This window comes from Hyperoodon ampullatus, assembly GCF_949752795.1.
Source record: "Hyperoodon ampullatus genome assembly, chromosome: 19".
NCBI classification, from domain to species: domain Eukaryota; kingdom Metazoa; phylum Chordata; class Mammalia; order Artiodactyla; family Ziphiidae; genus Hyperoodon; species Hyperoodon ampullatus.
Genome location: NC_136932.1, coordinates 54659411 through 54676281, shown reverse-complemented (window position 1 = coordinate 54676281; position 16871 = coordinate 54659411). Strand labels below are relative to the sequence as shown.

General features: G+C 46.0%; 1 protein-coding gene across 1 annotated transcript in view; it reads left to right on the top strand.

The window, feature by feature from the left end:
• Positions 1-524: 524 nt before the first annotated feature.
• The window catches only part of YPEL2 (yippee like 2), a gene marked incomplete at both ends in the record, with an annotated part of 37331 nt that continues 20984 nt past the window's right edge, over positions 525-16871 (top strand). Inside the window, one exon of the mRNA XM_079726107.1 lies at positions 525-641. Coding sequence (XP_079582233.1) covers positions 525-641 — 117 coding nt within the window. The remainder of the gene's footprint in view (positions 642-16871) is intronic.

Sequence of the window (16871 nt, the reverse complement as noted above, 5' to 3'; positions counted from 1 at the left end):
TTGGAGGTAGCATATCTTTAAGCCTGGCCTTTTCTAGGGCTCCCTAGGAATGGTGATCATGCTGGTTTGCTAGATGTTGGTAGGGTAACTCCTGAGAGCCCTGAGTTGATACTGAACCTCCGACTCTAGAATTGCAGCAATGTTGGGATCTCCATTGGTTTCTTTCTTATTCGTGGGGCATCTTGGCACAGTGTAAGAACAGAGGAGGGGGGTCATTTTATCCTGTAAATGTTGCCCTCTCTCGGGTGGCAGTTGGACTCTACTGTACTGGCTTTGCAGGAAGCCCAGCTACATCAGCTAATGATATTCCTTATCTTGGCACTGCAGGCTGCTGAGAACCAGCCCTAGACCTCTGCTTGAGGGTCCTTCCTCTGAAGACATCACCAGTGTGTGGAGCCTGCCCCACACCCACCCCCTGCCAAACCACGGCCTTTACCTGTGTCTTCCGGTGTTTCCCGTGCGACCCATCCTGTGGGAGTGCCTCGTGGGCCGCCCCAGAGTTCACCCCACACTCAGCAGCGCCAATGGTGAAGATGACAAGATCCAAGACTTTCCAGGCATATCTGCCCTCTTGCCACCGGACCTACAGCTGCATTCACTGCAGAGCCCACTTGGCCAATCATGATGAACTAATTTCCAAGGTACATGTTCCCTGCAGGCCTTCCTTGCCTACCTTGGGGGAGGGCACTTCTGGCTCCTAGGTTTGCAGACGTTTATGAGCTCTGCCAAAGGGCCCGGAACATTTGTATTCCTTCTTTTGTCCAGGGAGGGCTGACCCAAATGGCTGTCTCACTCAGCTGAGAAATAACTCAGAGTTAGGGGGAGAGTGTACTCGTTTAATCTGTAACTTTGGAAAGTAAATGTCATCCCTGTTGAGTCTGTGGGGGCCGGGGGCTCGCGAGCCAGAGGGGAGAGGGGCTGAAAAGGGCTTGGAGCCTTGGGCTCTGCTCGCCTGGGCTGTGTTGGCAGATGCATGCGATGTAGGGTGCTGCCTGCCTAGAAAGGAATTCTGAGAAAGGTGGTCTCTTGTAGGAGAGGTTAATGGCTGAAATGAGGGGGGGGAACATTGCTTTTTAAGCCCCTAGGGAAGGTTACCAGATGATTTAGTTACTAAAATGGGTGGCCTTTGGAGGACCAAAAGTGGCTTGGTGAAGAGCTGACCCACTGGCTTGTCGGGACCTTTTGGGCTTCTACGTGAGGTGAAATGGCATGACGTTTGGTCGCAATCAGAAGAAAGAGTGGAACCCCATTTTCCCTGAGGAGCCTTGGCACCTGCTTCCTGAAGTTGGGGTGGGGGATTATTAACAAATAAATAAACCTAATGTCCCACTGAGCAGTCCAGACACTGGCTGCTTCAGGCAGCATTCAGAGGGGAGCTGCTCCCTCCTGGCCCCAAGCTCCTTGCCAAGGGAGGAGAAACAGCTTTACTAGCCTGCAGGAAAAGGAGAAAGAGCTCACGGGGGACTTTTCGCTTTAAAAAGCATCCTTTTCAGAACCTGGACTTCATGCCATTAAAGTAAAAAAACAAACAAAAAAAACCCTTTATGCGGACTCAGACAAAGTTTAAAAAAAAAAAATTGAGTGTTCTTGATCTGTTTACAAGAACTGCTAGAAAAGGTGGCATCACTTTCCCTGCCTCTGGCTCGGTAGCCCTGGGCAGAGCAGGAGGAAGGATCAGCAGTTACAGAACAGTCCTGTCCAGCTGGCTGATCTGACAGGAAGTGGAGAAGCTGCTTGAACAACCACGTCTGTTAGTGGGGATTCTCAAATCAGGACTGCAGATGGAAGAACTCCTCCTTCTAGGCCTCTTCTAGGGTCTAGGGTTACCAAAAGGCTTGAACCCTGCAGCCCTCAGAGTCCTGGTCTCTGGCCCACTTTCCCTTCTCTAGGTTTCTGCTAATTACTCTCCTCTATGCTATTTGTGTTCCAGCCAGCCTATAGCTTCCTTCTCTGTCAGCTAACTCATCTTGTCTCAGATTCCTCTTGGACCTTTGGGGAACCCCTGGAGCCTGGAAGTTTGGATGTGGGGAGGCTATGTCAGTGAGAGGAGAAGGGAGTCAGTCCTCTTCACTTTGGAAGCTTGGAGGGAAAATATGAGTTGTTCTACTTCTGGAAATCTCCAGAGGAGTAGAAGCCAAGACATCTTTTTAATACCCAGAAGTACTGTGGGGACTTCCCTGGTGGTGCAGTGGTTAAGAATCTGCCTGCCAATGCAGGGGACACGGGTTCGAGCCCTGGTCCGGGAAGATCCCACATGCCACAGAACAGCTAAGCCCGTGCGCCACAACTGCTGAGCCTGCACTCTGGAGCCCGCGAGCCACAACTACTGAGCCCACGTGCCACAACTACTGAAGCCCACGCACCTAGAGCCCGTGCTCCGCAACAAGAGAAGCCACCACAATGAGAAGCCCGTGCACTGCAATGAAGAGTAGCCCCCGCTTGCCGCAACTATAGAGAAAGCCCGCGCGCAGCAATGAAGAGTAGCCCCCACTTGCCGCAACTATAGAGAAAGCCCGCGCGCAGCAACGAAGACCCAACGCAGCCAAAAATAAATAAATAAATAAATAAATTTATTAAAAGAAGAAAAGAAGTACTGCGTATCGTAAGAAGTGGAGGTAACCATAAACTGTATTTAAGCACCTTCTGTGTACTAAAAACAGCTACTTAACACTTTATAAATGTTATCTCACTTAATCCTCGTAAGAAGCCTTTAAGGTAGGTGATGTTAGTCATATATTTTATGGATGGAGAAGCTGAGACTCATACAAGTTGTCTAAGAACTCAGGTCTTGAGTTCTCAAAGAAGAGAGAGCAATTACTTTGAGCGTGTTCAAGAAAAATTTCTGGAAGAGGTGGTATTTGAGCTGGGCCTTGTGAAATGGTCAGAAGGGAGTATGTGGGGATGACAGTGGCCTTCAGAGTTGATGTCTTACCTCTTTGGCTTGGTGCACAGGGTCTTGGATGATCTGGCAGAGCCTAGCTTTTGAGTTAGGGTCCCTGCCGCTTCCTTGCTTTATGTTCCAACCACTTGGAACTAAGCAACAGTTCCCTGAATATGCAGATAGGGGTTTTTCGGGCCTCTGTGCTTCAGCCAAAAGCATCCGTTTTTCTTTACCTCCTTCCTCTCTCACAGGAGCTCTTACACATCCTTTTCCTCCTGGGGCCATGTCCGATCAGCTTTGTATCTCTGGGTCAGAATCTGACCCATGGCAAGAGCTCAGTAAATGGTCAGATAAACGGATGGCCCTTGAGCCTTGGGAGAAGACAAGTGATGAGCAAAAAAGGCTGTGGCCTCATGTCCTCCTTTCTGCCCCTTTTGAGGCAGAAAGGCTCCTTCCCAAGTCCAGGCCAAAGTCAGCACAGGCTGCAGTTTCATTGGCTACAACCAGTGCACAGATGGGGTGCATTAGAGCTTGATGATTAAAGAGTTGTGTTAAATGCCTGACCGTGGGGAGAGAGTGAGGGAACTGTGGCTGGCGTTGCACAAAGATTCCTTTATTTCATTCCACAGCCACCCCCAGCGTTAAATAATCTATAGATTCTTATGCAGGTCCACTTAATGGGAAGATCATTGCCCCAGCCCCCTCCTTGGAAAATGGGCCTTTCATTTTGTTCCTCTCTTCCATTTAAGAAAGTTCAGGGAGAGAATGTTTCTCCTGTTCTCCCCTCTTGACATAATCTCCTATGCGGTTTCAGAATCCACCCAGTGGGAGTTAGGAGCTGGGAAGCAGCTAACTGGAGCAGCAGTGTAATTAAATGATACTTTGTACTTGTAACAGAGCCTTTCATCTGGAAGCTTGACATTCCATTGTTTGTTGTTTTTTTTTTAAAAAAAGTGAGTCTGCCTTCATTATGGAGAAGCCAACACAAAGGTCCAGAGAACTAAAGCTCAGAGCACGTGGCTAGCAGAGAACTGGGAACAGAATCAGGACTTCGGGCTCCCTTCTTATCAGCGTGGCTAAGCCGCCGTGGAAATGTGTAGTTGTCAAGTTTTAAACAGTTAGGGTCTGTATTGATGTGGTGGAAAGACTCCTGCACTAGGTTCCCAGCTTGCTTCAGATTCCTAGAGGTCTGGAGTCAGCTGTCCAACCTCTGAGTCTTAGCTTCTCACTAATAAAATGAGTTAAATAATATTTGCTGTGTCTAATGGCTAGTAGTTAGCACTCGTGTGCTTACTGTGTGCCATGGCTGGAACAGTCCTAGGAGGTAGCCCTACCTTATTTGAGTGTAGGGGGTGTAGGCTTACCTCATTGGGTTGTTAGGAGGCTGGATGAGATCATCGATGTGTGGGTGGCTTGCAAATCACAAAGCTCTATGCAAATGTAAAGTAGTCCCTTTGCTTCTCTTGGCCTTGATGTCCAAAAAAAAAAAAAAAAAAAAGCAAGGAGGTGGGGTGGAGGGGACTGTTACTGCCTAAGCAAATTTACTTTAGCCAAGATAGTTTCACTTTAGAACCTGGAGCACAGGAGTTGGATTTGAGAGACTAAGGCAGTGGAAGAGAAGGACAGCCAAGTTGTGTGTGTTGGCAGAAAGGTAAGAGCATTTGCTCTGTAGGACGCTGGGGGGTGCGGGGCGTTGGGGGTGCTTTTTGAATCGATGACAGAACTATCTAGGGAATGTGCTGAGGCCTCCTACAATTTCTTTCTTCGGGGGTGCTGTGGTCTAAATGCTGAAGTGTTTGCACGCAGAGGTATTTTGAGTTGGCACGAGGAATTGCTCACGCTGTTGTTTCTCACTTAATGGTGCAAGTCACAGTATAAAAATATACTTTGGTTATAAAATAATAATAGTTTCAATTGGAACAGCTAGTTGCCCCCAGTGAAAACAATCTAATGCTCACTTCAGTGGACACTATCTATTATGGAAACCTGGACCTTTGCAAAACTTTCCATAAAAATTACCTGTAGTCAGTCCTTCCCTTGCCTCCCTCCTGCTAGCCCTCAGTGGTGTTGCAAGTAGGCCATTTAAGAATGGTGAATTGATTGGATTAATCTATCATGAGCCCACTTTGGGGACAGTGGCTTCATTCCAAGACACAGGTTGCTCTAAGTGCCCTGGGTCCTTAGAGGGAAGGTGTTGGAGGCTGTGGAGTGGGCAACTCAATGACAGCCTGAGGTTACACAGCCTCAAGGCCGGGCTTCTCTACCTCACACCCCTCAACTGCTGTCTGTGTGAGGAGCTGGGCCTCCTTCTGAGGCTGCAGTCTAATTAGGAGGCAGGTTCTTTTTGTTCCCTGTGGGGTTCCATTGGGCTCACAGTGGTGACATTTTGGTTTTTCCTTCCTGCCTAGACATTAGCTGCAGCACAGCTTTGAGAAAAGTGTCGGGGAGGGAGCTGCTGTGAAGCCTGAAGACTTGTATTGATCTGGTGGCTGCTGAGAGGCTCACTCTGCCCTCGGCCTCCCACCTCTGCTCTGAGCACTAGCGTTCTACACCAGTGACTCTCAAAAAGTCTTGTACCCCAACACAGTGACTTAGAGGTTGTGGGCAAAGAGGGAGTACCATCCTATCCTGTCAACTCTACGTGTCAGGGATTTGTTTCTCTGAATCCCCACCACCCACCAGCTTGTCTTTAATGTGCAATAAAACTAACTTTCCAAAATATTAATGCAGTTATTTGTGTCCTGAAAAAACTTCATGTAAAAAATAAATACAGGAACAGAACTTCTAAAAATCTACTCATTTCTTTTCCTCTAGGTGCCCTGGAAAATGTGACAGTGAGCATCAGATTGTATTAGTTGTGTTAGTGACCTCTGTGTCACATTAAAAGGCATAATTCCTAAAGAACGTATACAATAAGATACAGCTTTTGAAGATAATTCTGTGAGCTTATCTATCTTGCAAAATATATGTCATATTGTACTTTTATTAATTGAGAGGTTTCGGCATCCAGTGGATGACAATTATTTTTACAAAAACCATAATTCAGTAAAATTAGTTTTTCTATTCTAGCAGGAGGGGGAAAAAAGCCAGATTGCATGTAAACCTATAAATGTCTGTTTCATTAAAAGTGTCCATTTTTTTGTTTCCAAAATAGTGGAAACCTAGGGCCAGAGTGATTGTTAGGTTTTAAGAAACAAAAGGTTGAGAACAATCACCGCTGCAGGACCCATACCATATAGCGGGCACCGTTGCTTCTTTTGCAGTGTTTGCAAGACACTGTTGTGTGTTTGTCAGTTTCCTAAAGAGCATTTCTGAAGTGCAGTAAAGGCAGAATTAATAAATTATGGAAGAGTTCCAACATAAACTAATAAGCCCAGTTTAAAAACACATTCAATCAATTTAGCTTTTGTAAAGAAAATCACATATCCAACCTAAAACTACTTACTTCTTTCCCTCAGCTGTTTGATCTTTGAAAGCCCTAATCTCTTACTAATGAAGTGTTAGTTCTGGAGGGGTACAGGTGAGCTATCTGTCGACCACCCAGGAAGGGTGACAGGTGAACCACGTCTACAGCAAATCTCCAAAGGAGTGTGGTTAGATTACAGTGTTTCTTGGTGGAAAGAAACTATTTAGAGTTTGTAAGATAGAACATCTTATGATATCGTCTCCTCATGGGCGCAGAGATTGAATCAAGTCAGGTTGAGATAAACCATAAATTAGGCTGGTACAATTTGTACAGCATAATTGTTCAAAGCTGGGACCACCTTAACTGGATCTCAGAGGCCTCTGGTACATGTGGGTGATGGCAGTGGGGACTGTGCCTATAACTTGCTCTTTTGTCTCATTGGCTCTGTTCTATTATTGCACGAATACAAAATATGTAATGGGGTGGGGTACACTGTACTAGATACGATACTACCCTCGAGGATTTTACCCTCAAGGACTTTCACTCTAGTTGGGGAGATAAAAGGTTCATACGTCATCCCTTTTTTTCCCCCTTAGAACAATTTAACACAAAATATACACATGTATAGCTCCTGAGATGTTACAACAAATTTAAAATATGTAGATCAACATGATCCAAATCGTTTCCAAGACACCGTTATGGTGGTTCAACAACCATTTTATAGTGTATACTGAATGGATGTCCACATCATGCCACAAAACCCTACTCTTTGTTTCCAAATTTGAAAGCTAGTCCTCCAGAGCAGGGGGCCAGTCTGCCTCTATAGACACAACATCCAGCTCAGGAATGTCTGCAGTCACATTAATCAGAGTCAGTGTTCGGCTTGGTTCTTCCAAAGCCTCCGTGTACAAACTCTTTATTGTAGGTTCCAACTTGAGTCTTTAGATAGAGGCAAAAACGATGCTCATCCACACAGCATGTCTCCATAGAGTCAATGGTGTGAGTTCTCACAGCTAAGGGCCTCTGGTAAAGGACCCGTAAAGGTGTTTTGTGGGCGCTCTTCAAGTCCCTTCTGGTTGTGGTTCCTTCTTTATACGTTTAGTTGTAGAAGATCCTTTCTGCTAGTCTTCAGGTCATTCCCCAGGTCATTATAGCTGCTCTATAAATAGTTGTGATTTAGGTGTGCCCATGGGCGGAGGTGAGCTCAGGGGCTTCCCACTCCACCGTCTCGGCCCCTCCCCCATAAGGTGTCCCTTCTTGAAGTTTGTGTGGTCAACCCTCTGCATCCACAGTTCCATATCCAAGGATTCAACCAACAGTGGATCAAAAATAATTCAGGGGCTTCCCTGGTGGCACAGTGGTTGAGAGTCCGCCTGCCGATGCAGGGGACACGGGTTCGTGCCCCGGTCCGGGAAGATCCCACATGCCGCGGAGCGGCTGGGCCCGTGAGCCATGGCCGCTGAGGCTGCGCATCCGGAGCCTGTGCTCCGCGACGGGAGAGGCCACAACAGTGAGAGGCCTGCGTAACGCAAAAAAAAAAATAAAATAAAATTCAGGAAAAAAATTCCAGAAAGTTCCAAAAGCAAAACTTGAATTTGCTATGTGCACGCTGGCAACTATTTATATAGCATTTACATTGTGTTAGGTGTTATAAATAATCTAGAGATGATTTAAAGTATAGTAGTTTATATGCAAATACCATGTCATTTTATATAAGGGACTTGGGCATCCTTGAATTTTGGTATCTGAGGTGGGTTCTGGGACCAGTCCCCTGTGGACACAGTGGGATGACTGTCCTTCACCTTACGGTTATCTTAGGTGGTCTCTTTCTTTTTTGGGGGGCCACACTGCGTGGCTTGTGGGATCTTAGGTCCCCAACCAGGGATTGAACCCGGGCCCTGGCAATGAAAGCACTGAGTCCTAACCACTGGATGGCCAGGAAATTCCCTACCTTATGTTTATCTTAAACCATTTATCACAGTATAACGATGAATGTCTCCCATTAGCCTGTGAACTACTTGTGGAGATAATTGTGACGTCATCTTTGTGTCTCCAGCACCCAGCACAGCTCCTAAAGACTGGTAAATTTTCAATGAATATCTGAGCGAGTAACTGTTAGTTCTCTAAGATAGAGACAGAATAAGGGGCTCTTAATCTGGGGTCCATGGGCTGGCTTCAAGGGATTTCTGAAATTGTATGTTTAATTCTATGTGTATGTATATTTTTCTAGGGAGGGTTCCATAGCTTTCATTAGGTTCTCAAAGTATTGTTGATCAAAAGTTGCCCTTAAGATCCATCTGTCTAGAAACAGAAGTTCTGGGAAGACTTGGTAGAAGTGACACTGAGATGTACCTTGAGGCAAGAACCTAGACGTGTGGAAATGGATGGGGAGGGACTGGTAAAGAGCATCACGAACAAAGAAGTAGAGGCCAGGAGTGTGTGGGGAGGAGCCACTCTTTTGGGTAACATTGAGAACTGTGAAAACAGATTGAAAGGGTAGGCCGAAGCCAGGTTGTTGGGAGAATAGAAGTTCGGACTTTATTTTGCTGGCAGTTGGGCGCCACTGAAGACTTTTTTTTTTTTAATTAATTAATTAGGTTGCGCTGGGTCTTAGTTGCAGCAGGCGGGCTCCTTAGTTGTGGCTCACCAGCTCCTTAGTTGTGACATGCAAACTCTTAGTTGCGGCACGCATCTGGGAGCTAGTTCCCTGACCAGGGATCGAACCTGGGCCCCCTGCATTGGGAGTGCAGAGTCTTAACCACTGCACCATCAGGGAAGTCCCGTCACTGAAGACTTTTGAGCAAGTAATGACATGACCAGAGCTTTGCTTTCAGATGGCAGGTGTCGTGGTATCCTAGGTGAACTGCTGAAGAAGAGACTAGAATTGGGGATACGAGTGTATATGCACCTCAGTGGTCTGCAGGTGGTCCAGGCACATGGTGGTCATTCAGTACATACTTGTTGATCACCACTTGGGAAAGAACTACAAGCATTCTAGGGCTTAGAAAAATTCTCTCTATCATTTATAGCCATGAACAAGAGGAATTGAGTTCAGGAAGTCACACTCTTTGGTTGGGAGGCAGACCTGTCCTACAGTCTGTGAAAATTAATGATCTGGGTGGGCATAAGTAGAATTGTTCCCCAATTTATTACCAAAGGAACTGCTAGGGACCAAGTCGAGTGAATCATCTGTGTTTTTTGCTGCGGACTGCAGGCAGCTGGAGCACAAATCTGCTCAAATGTGGTCCTTTCTATGTGGTTGCTTTAAATACCAAAAGGAAATGTTGACTTGAGCTATGAGGCATACCCTGAAAATTAATTCTGTGGTTTGCAAATGCCTGTAAGATTCCAGTCCTAAGATTGGTTTGTACGTTCGTGCCTCAGCATTCAGCAGGGACGCTGGTGATTGCAAGCCTGTGTTTCTCGTGAAAATCCGGACTCTCTTCAGCAGGGTGTTCTCCCTGGGAAGCAAGAAGTAGATGCAGAACCCCTGCCCCTGTGTTTTTATTCGAGCACCAGCACTCCCTAGGTCTCTGGAATGGTAAAGCTGCACCATTGCTTCTTTGGCTGTTTGTATTTTGGGGTCTGACTGGAATCTACCATTATACACTAATTGTTCAGTTCAATTATATATATATATATATATATATATATATTTGTATTTTAAGGATATACATTAAATTTTTATTATGAAATATACAGAAAAAGATTCATAGAACACAAATGTATGGCTTAAAGAATTGCTCATCTCACCACCACCCAGTTCAAGTAACTGAATGTAGATCATTGACAGAACTCTAAAAGACGACAGTTATTCTCAGCCTTCCCCTTGAATGTTACCATTCTCCTGATTTGTGTAGGAATTTCCTCCTTTCTCTTCATATTTTAACCACCAAGGTGTATATTAAGTACTTTAACATTTAGATTTGCCTGTTTCTGAAATATACCTAAATAAAATTATTCTGTATAAATCTTTCATGTCTTACTTCCTTTGCTCAATATTACATTTTAAAGATTTATTCATCTTGTTATGTGTAGCTGTAGCTTTTGGTCGTTGGTGGCGATGCTGTATAGAGTTCAATAATATTTTTTGTGTTTCAAACAACATGCCAGGCCTAGGCTGGGTGCTAGGATAGAGAGAAGCCAACATGATTCCTATACTCAGAGAGCCTGTGATCTTTGGGGTACATGGGAATGGAAGGCTCACTACGGAGGGCAGAAAAGAATGGTACAGATGAGGTTGTACTGGTGCCAGGATGAAAAATCTACATTGCTGCTATTAACTACTATTTATTGAAGATCTACTGTGTGTTAGGGACTCCTTACTTTACAACATCCCTTCAAGGTGGGGATCAAGTGACTTGCCTAAAGCCATGGGGTAGCAAAAAGCCATATGGGATACAGGTCTAGATAGGTCTGTGCCCTCTTTATCATAGCTTGACCTAGGTAGCTCCTTTTGGCATTGACTGTTTTCTGGGTCTCAGTGCTATCGGTGGTAAATCCTACCCCGTCTCCCCTCCTATCATTTCTCTTGCCTGGAGAATGCTTCTTTTTCTCTATTCAATTTCTACCCATTCTTGAAGACCAGCTTAAGTATTTTTTTTCTAGGATGTCTTCCTGGACTATAGGATTCTCTCCCTCCACTGTACTCACTGCCTGGTTGTTCATTTGGCAATTAGTAATGACTCTTGTAAGAATATGGTCTATGTTATTGTGGTTACATGCACTTTTATGTGTAATGGTCTTGTTCCCTAATAAGATTCTAAATGACCTGGAGTCACAGACTTTCCGAATGCCTTTGGCCCTGGGTTTTTCTAGTTCAACTCCTCATTTTACAGAGTAGGAAACTGAGTGCCTCTTAACTTTGTGCTTTGCCACCTCCTCCCTGCCACACACGCCACCTACTGCCTTACACAGAGGGGGTGCTTGAAAATGCTAGAGGCAGCCCTGGAGGAGAGAGGGCTGGCAGCCGGGATAATGAAAGTATCAAGCTGTGAGATCTTGGGCAAGATTGTTCTCTCAGGCTCTCCCTTTTCTTCATCCATCCAATCCAAATGAGGCATTAGATTAGACTGTCATTAAAGGTTCCTTCCACCTCCCCCATCTGATTCTAATATAGCAGCAGAAGATGATACAAGGCAACATAACTTAGTGGTTAACAGTGTAACGTCTGAGTCAGGCTACCTGGGTTCAAACCTTGGCTTCTTTGCCTATTAGTTATGCAAGTTAAGTAACCTCTCTGTGTCTTCGTGCCCTCATTGGGAAAAGGGGAATCATATTAATCTTAGATACCTATAAGATTTTTGTGGCAATTAAGTGAGGCAATCAATATAAAGTACTTCTCACAGTGCCTGACATATAGTAAATGCTCAGTAAATGTTCTATCTATGAATATCGTTAAGCAGAAAACAGAAAGTGGCACTCAAACATAATCAGGTCCTGGCACCCATAACAGTTCTGGTGTATTCGCTCCTTCCTTTTTTTTTGAGTCTCAGGTATCGCCCTTTAGCTATACGGTGTTGTCAGTGGTCTTCTGAGACCCGTATAAGTCTCTGGTTCTTTATAGTAATTCCAAAGGGACCAGCACGTTTCTGGAGGTAATTGAAGAGCAGCAGCAGCAGCTTCCATTCTGCTCTTGGGGGGGCTTATCTGCAAGTAGCTGGGAGGCCTCTCTAGAATTTAAATGGAAAAATCTGCCCCCTACCCCCCTTCCCTTCCAGTCTGACAGGTGGTTATTTTGCCTGTGAACCACATGTCAACCAGTTACGGAAACCTCAAACTACCATGACAACAGCAGCCTGGGCAGCTGGAAGAGAACTCCGGGCCTGAGTGTTGCAGCAGTAGCTGAGAATTGCTTCTCAGTTTGGTTCACCCTGTGGTGCTCCACGGTGGGGGGGCGGGGCGAGGTTCTTTTGAATGAAGCCATTTTTCTTTCTTTCCTTTTTTGTTACAGAAGGGTTGTTTTTATTATTTATTTATTTATTTATTTATTTAGGCTGCGTTGGGTCTTCGTTGCTGCGTGCGGGCTTTTCTCTAGTTGAGGTGAGCGGGGGCTACTCTTTGTTGAGGTGCACAAGCTTCTCTTTGGGGTGGCTTCCCTTGTTGCGGAGCACAGGCTCTAGGTGCGCGGGCTTTAATAGTTGTAGTTCTTGGGCTCGTTAGTTGTGGCTCACAGGCTCTAGAGCGCAGGCTCAGTAGTTGTGGCGCGCAGGCTCAGTAGTTGTGGTGCACAGGCTTAGTTGCTCCGCGGCATGTGGGATCTTCCCAGATCCCAGACCAGGTCTTGAACCCGTGTCCACTGCATTGGCAGGTGGATACTTAACCACTGTGCCACCAGGGAAGTCCCTGCCATTTTTCTTATCTTTGAAAACAAACCCAAAAAAGAATCTCTGATGCCTTTGTTTCCAAAACACTCAGCCAACTCCTGAGGGGAGGGTTTGACCTGGTGACCCAGAGTATTGTCTCTGGGGTCAGGGCTGCTTAGCCAAGGAGAGCCTTAGCTCTCTGCTTCCCTCTCCCCCCTGCCTGTTGCTGGTGGCTGGACAGTGACTCAGGGGAGGAGGAGAGAGGAGAGGAAGAGAGGAGGAGACAGCTCCACCAGCTGCTGCTAAAAACAACAACATCTCATCAGTCCATCAACTCCCTCCCCTCCAGAGCACAGTGATGTCAAGAGTCAGAGCAGGTGGCATGGACTCTCCCCTCCCCCAGCCCCTAATGCCTTTGGATCTTTGAAGGGACAATGTATGGTTGTCACAAGGAAAGTTATCTCTCTTTGGGGGGGGAGGGGTGGCAGGAAATTCCTTCTCTTCCCTTTTAGGACTGGTCCCACCAAGAGCATTCACTGTAACTTCAACTCTAACAGATAAATGAGGGGCCTGGAAGAGCATTCCCTTGCCCAAACAAAAGATCCTGGTGTGAAGCCTACTGCACTAAGCCCCACCAGTTCTGCCTTCAGTGAGCTCCTCTGACCTGTTAGATACTAGGGATACACTGGCAAACAGATGTATAACTTGCCCTCACACAACTTGTACCCAGAATCCAGTCTGAAGAAGCAGCTGGCAGCAGTACAAGTGGGGAGATCCATCCTGAGCCTGGTACCCAGGGTTGTCTGGAGCAGCTGAGAGGCCAGCATATTGTTCCATAGTGTTTTCTACCCAATTTGCCTGATTTTCATGAGATGCCCAAATGTGTACAGCTTTCCCCCTGATTCCCCCTGCTTCCCCTGCAGTGTCAGCCCAAGCTGTAAAACTGCCAGCTGGGCTCTTGCAGCTTGAGGTGGCCAGCGAATCAGACCCGCTGTTCTCGGATTTATCTTGGGAGGAATGTCTGTTCTTAGGACCAGGCCTGTCACCATTGGGTGGTGGCTGCTTTGCTTCCTTTACCCACAGCTGGTCCCTCCCCTCTACATGCTGAATGTTCCGAATGACAGGTAAGGCTCTGAGGAACCTGTAAGGTTCATCCTAGACAGATTCACCCAGGAAACCTAAGGAGAGAGGAAGTGAGAAAAAATAGACTTCTTGGAGCTTCTTTAAGCTCCAAGTCAGTCGTATATCTTGATCCTCCCCTTAGCAGGAAAAACAGCAGAGCGTATTGGTGGGGGAGGAGAGTTCCTCCCAGTCTGTCTCCTTCTCTAGAAGAACAACAGGCCAGTCTGCCCTGGGCACTATGGGGCCAGGTGCTGGGTAAGTACACCAGGAAGGAAAGCTGATAAGATAAGGTCTGACAAATCTAGGTCACCAGGCTGCTCCAGGCACCTGTGTGACTAGTCACCTTGAAACGACAGGAGGGAGGATGGACTTTTGCTTAGGGCACAGACTAGCTGACTTCCCAGGCCTTTGTTTGTTTGTTTATTTAATACACATTTCTTGATCACCATTAAATGCCAGGTCATGTGCTTAGGTGTTCCAGGCCCCTGTGTGTCTCTGGTAGGCAAAATCTCCTCGTGGATCCCAGGCCTGTAACCAGTGCTAAAAAAAGAAATGACATCATGCAAAAGCCAGTTGGTCCACTGACTTCCAGAGTGGGAGCAGCCAGACGCTTGGTAGAAGGGAAGGGCTGTTTGGAGTCTTCATTCCCTTCAGCTCGATCAGGGGTCAGCAAAACTTTACCTGTAAAGGCCAGATAATAGTATTTTAGGCTTTGCTGGCCATAGGGTTTCAACTCTGCAGCCATAGTGAGTACCTAAACAAACGAGCCTGACTATGTTCTAGTAACACTTTACTTACAAAACAGGTGAGAAGCCCCATTTGGCCCTAGTGCATTGTTCGCTGACCCCTGAATAGAAGATTGGAATGAGAGTTGTGAAATGGGTGTTGGAGAAATGAGTTTATGTGATTTCAGGAGGCATCCCAGATCAACACAGTGGCTTCATTTGGTAGGGATAGTATGGGAGTTGATGCACTATGCTCAGTGGCAAGGTCTGATTGACACCAGAGAATTCTACTGCACGGGCCAAACTTCAACCTCAGCCATCTAGCACACTGGTTCCCAACAAAGGTTACAGGGTAACCAAGCCAGACAGAGCACACAATTTCTTACAATCTCATCTCTTATGTGGGAAAACAGTATGGGGCCCTGTGGATGGCGAGTCATTGGCACCACCTTAAAAGCCCTGAATAAAGGGTCAGGCCACCTCTGCTCTAGGGCCTGGCCCTGCCACTAACTTATTTATTTATTTATTTGGCTGCGTCGGGTCTTAGTTGCAGCACGTGGGATCTTCGTTGTGGCGTGCAGGGTCTTTCATTGTGGCACGTGGGCTCTTCACTGTGGCACGTGGGAACTTCTCTCTAGTTGTGGCGCACGGGCTCAGTAGTTGTGGCACATGGGCTTAGTTGTCCCGTGGCATGTGGGATCTTAGTTCCCTGACCAGGGATTGAACTCACGTCCCCTGCATTGGAAGGTGGATTCTTAACCACTGGACCACCAGGGAAATCCCGCCACTAACCGTGGAGGGTGGCATTGGATAATGACCGCTCTCTGACCATTTAGCATATACTGAGTTCTACTGTATGAGGCACTGGGGATACAGAAATGGACACAACAAAATTCTTGCCCTTAAGTAGCTCATGATCTAGTGGGGAAGACAAATAGGTGAACTATTATACGATGTAGTGAAACACAGGCTTTGAGTAGGTGATTATTCAGGCTGCTATGGGGGCAAAGAGCAAGATGAGTGTTTATTAAGTGAAGAAGAAAGGGGAGTCCATTCTGAGCAGAGGCATAGAAACATTCTAGAGGAGATCCAGCCTAGGGGGCCACAGGTAAGAGATGGAGAGGGCATGTAGAGGGAAGCAGGAGGTCAGCAGGGATGGGTCTCATAGGGCCCAGAAGGCCCAGCTAAGGTGTTTAGACTCAATTTTGTATGCTGCATGCTCTGGGAAGCCACGAAAAGTTTTTAAGCAAGGGGGTAATAGCGTTTGGTTCATATTGCACTCAACTCCTCTCTAACTTCTACAGACTGTATATCCATGAGCTTTGTGTGAAGAGGAATGTTGATATTGTATAAAGTTAATAAGCACCGATAATTAAACCAGTGGCTGTAATTAATAACCGGGGTCAGTCCCTTCCTGGTGATGCCTTCAGCTAAACAGCAACCAGATAAATCATTGGCAAACACCAGGCGCCCATAACTGAGAAGAGGGCCTTTCAGAGTGCTCCAGGACCTGGATTCCCTGCTTTTCTGGGTGAGATGCTCTCTCTCATGTGACCCTCCTGGCTTCTTGAGGCTCACTCACTGAGTCATCATAAGCTGGCAGCTGCAACCCCACATGTCTGAGTTTTTCTGTTACTTTAATGGGAGAACTGAGTTGCAGAATTCAGATGCTTTTGGTGTAGTTTTGAAGTTTAGGACAGGGAAAAGTGAAGGCAGAAAATAAGTGGCTTCTGCAGTATTCATGTCTTTTAGGGCCTAAGAGTAGTTGAAACTGGCATTGGAAAATGGGGATTCTTAGGCAGCGATTCCCGAATCTGACAGTACATCAGAAAAAGCTGGGATAAAAAGGCTGGTTTTTATCAAAAGGTCCCACCTCCAGAAATTCCTATTCTGTAGGTCTAAATGTGACATCACAGCCCCTAGTGGGGGAAGGAAACAAGTCACTTAGGACACCAGATGTAAGGGGGCACTCACTCCATTATATGTCATTACAGGATATTGAGTATAGTTCCCTGTGCTATACAATAGGTCCTTGTTGTTTACCTATTTTATATTTAGTAGTATGTATCTGTTAATCCCAAATTCCTAACTTATCTCACTCCCCACCCACCCCCACCCCACCCCCGCTATCCCCTTAAGTAACCATAAGTTTGTTTTCTCTGTCTGAGTCTATTTGTGTTTTGTAAATAAGTTCATTTGTATCATGTTTTTAGATTGACATGTAAATGATATCATATGGTATTTGTCTTTCTCTGACTTGCTTCACTTAGCATAACGCCTCCAAGTTCATCCATGTTGCTGCAAATGGCGTTATTTCATTATTTCTTTATTGTTGAGTAGTAGTCCGTTGTATATATGTACCACATCTTCTTTATCCATTCATTTGTCGTGGACATTTAGGTTGCTTCCATGTCTTGGCCATTGTAAATAGT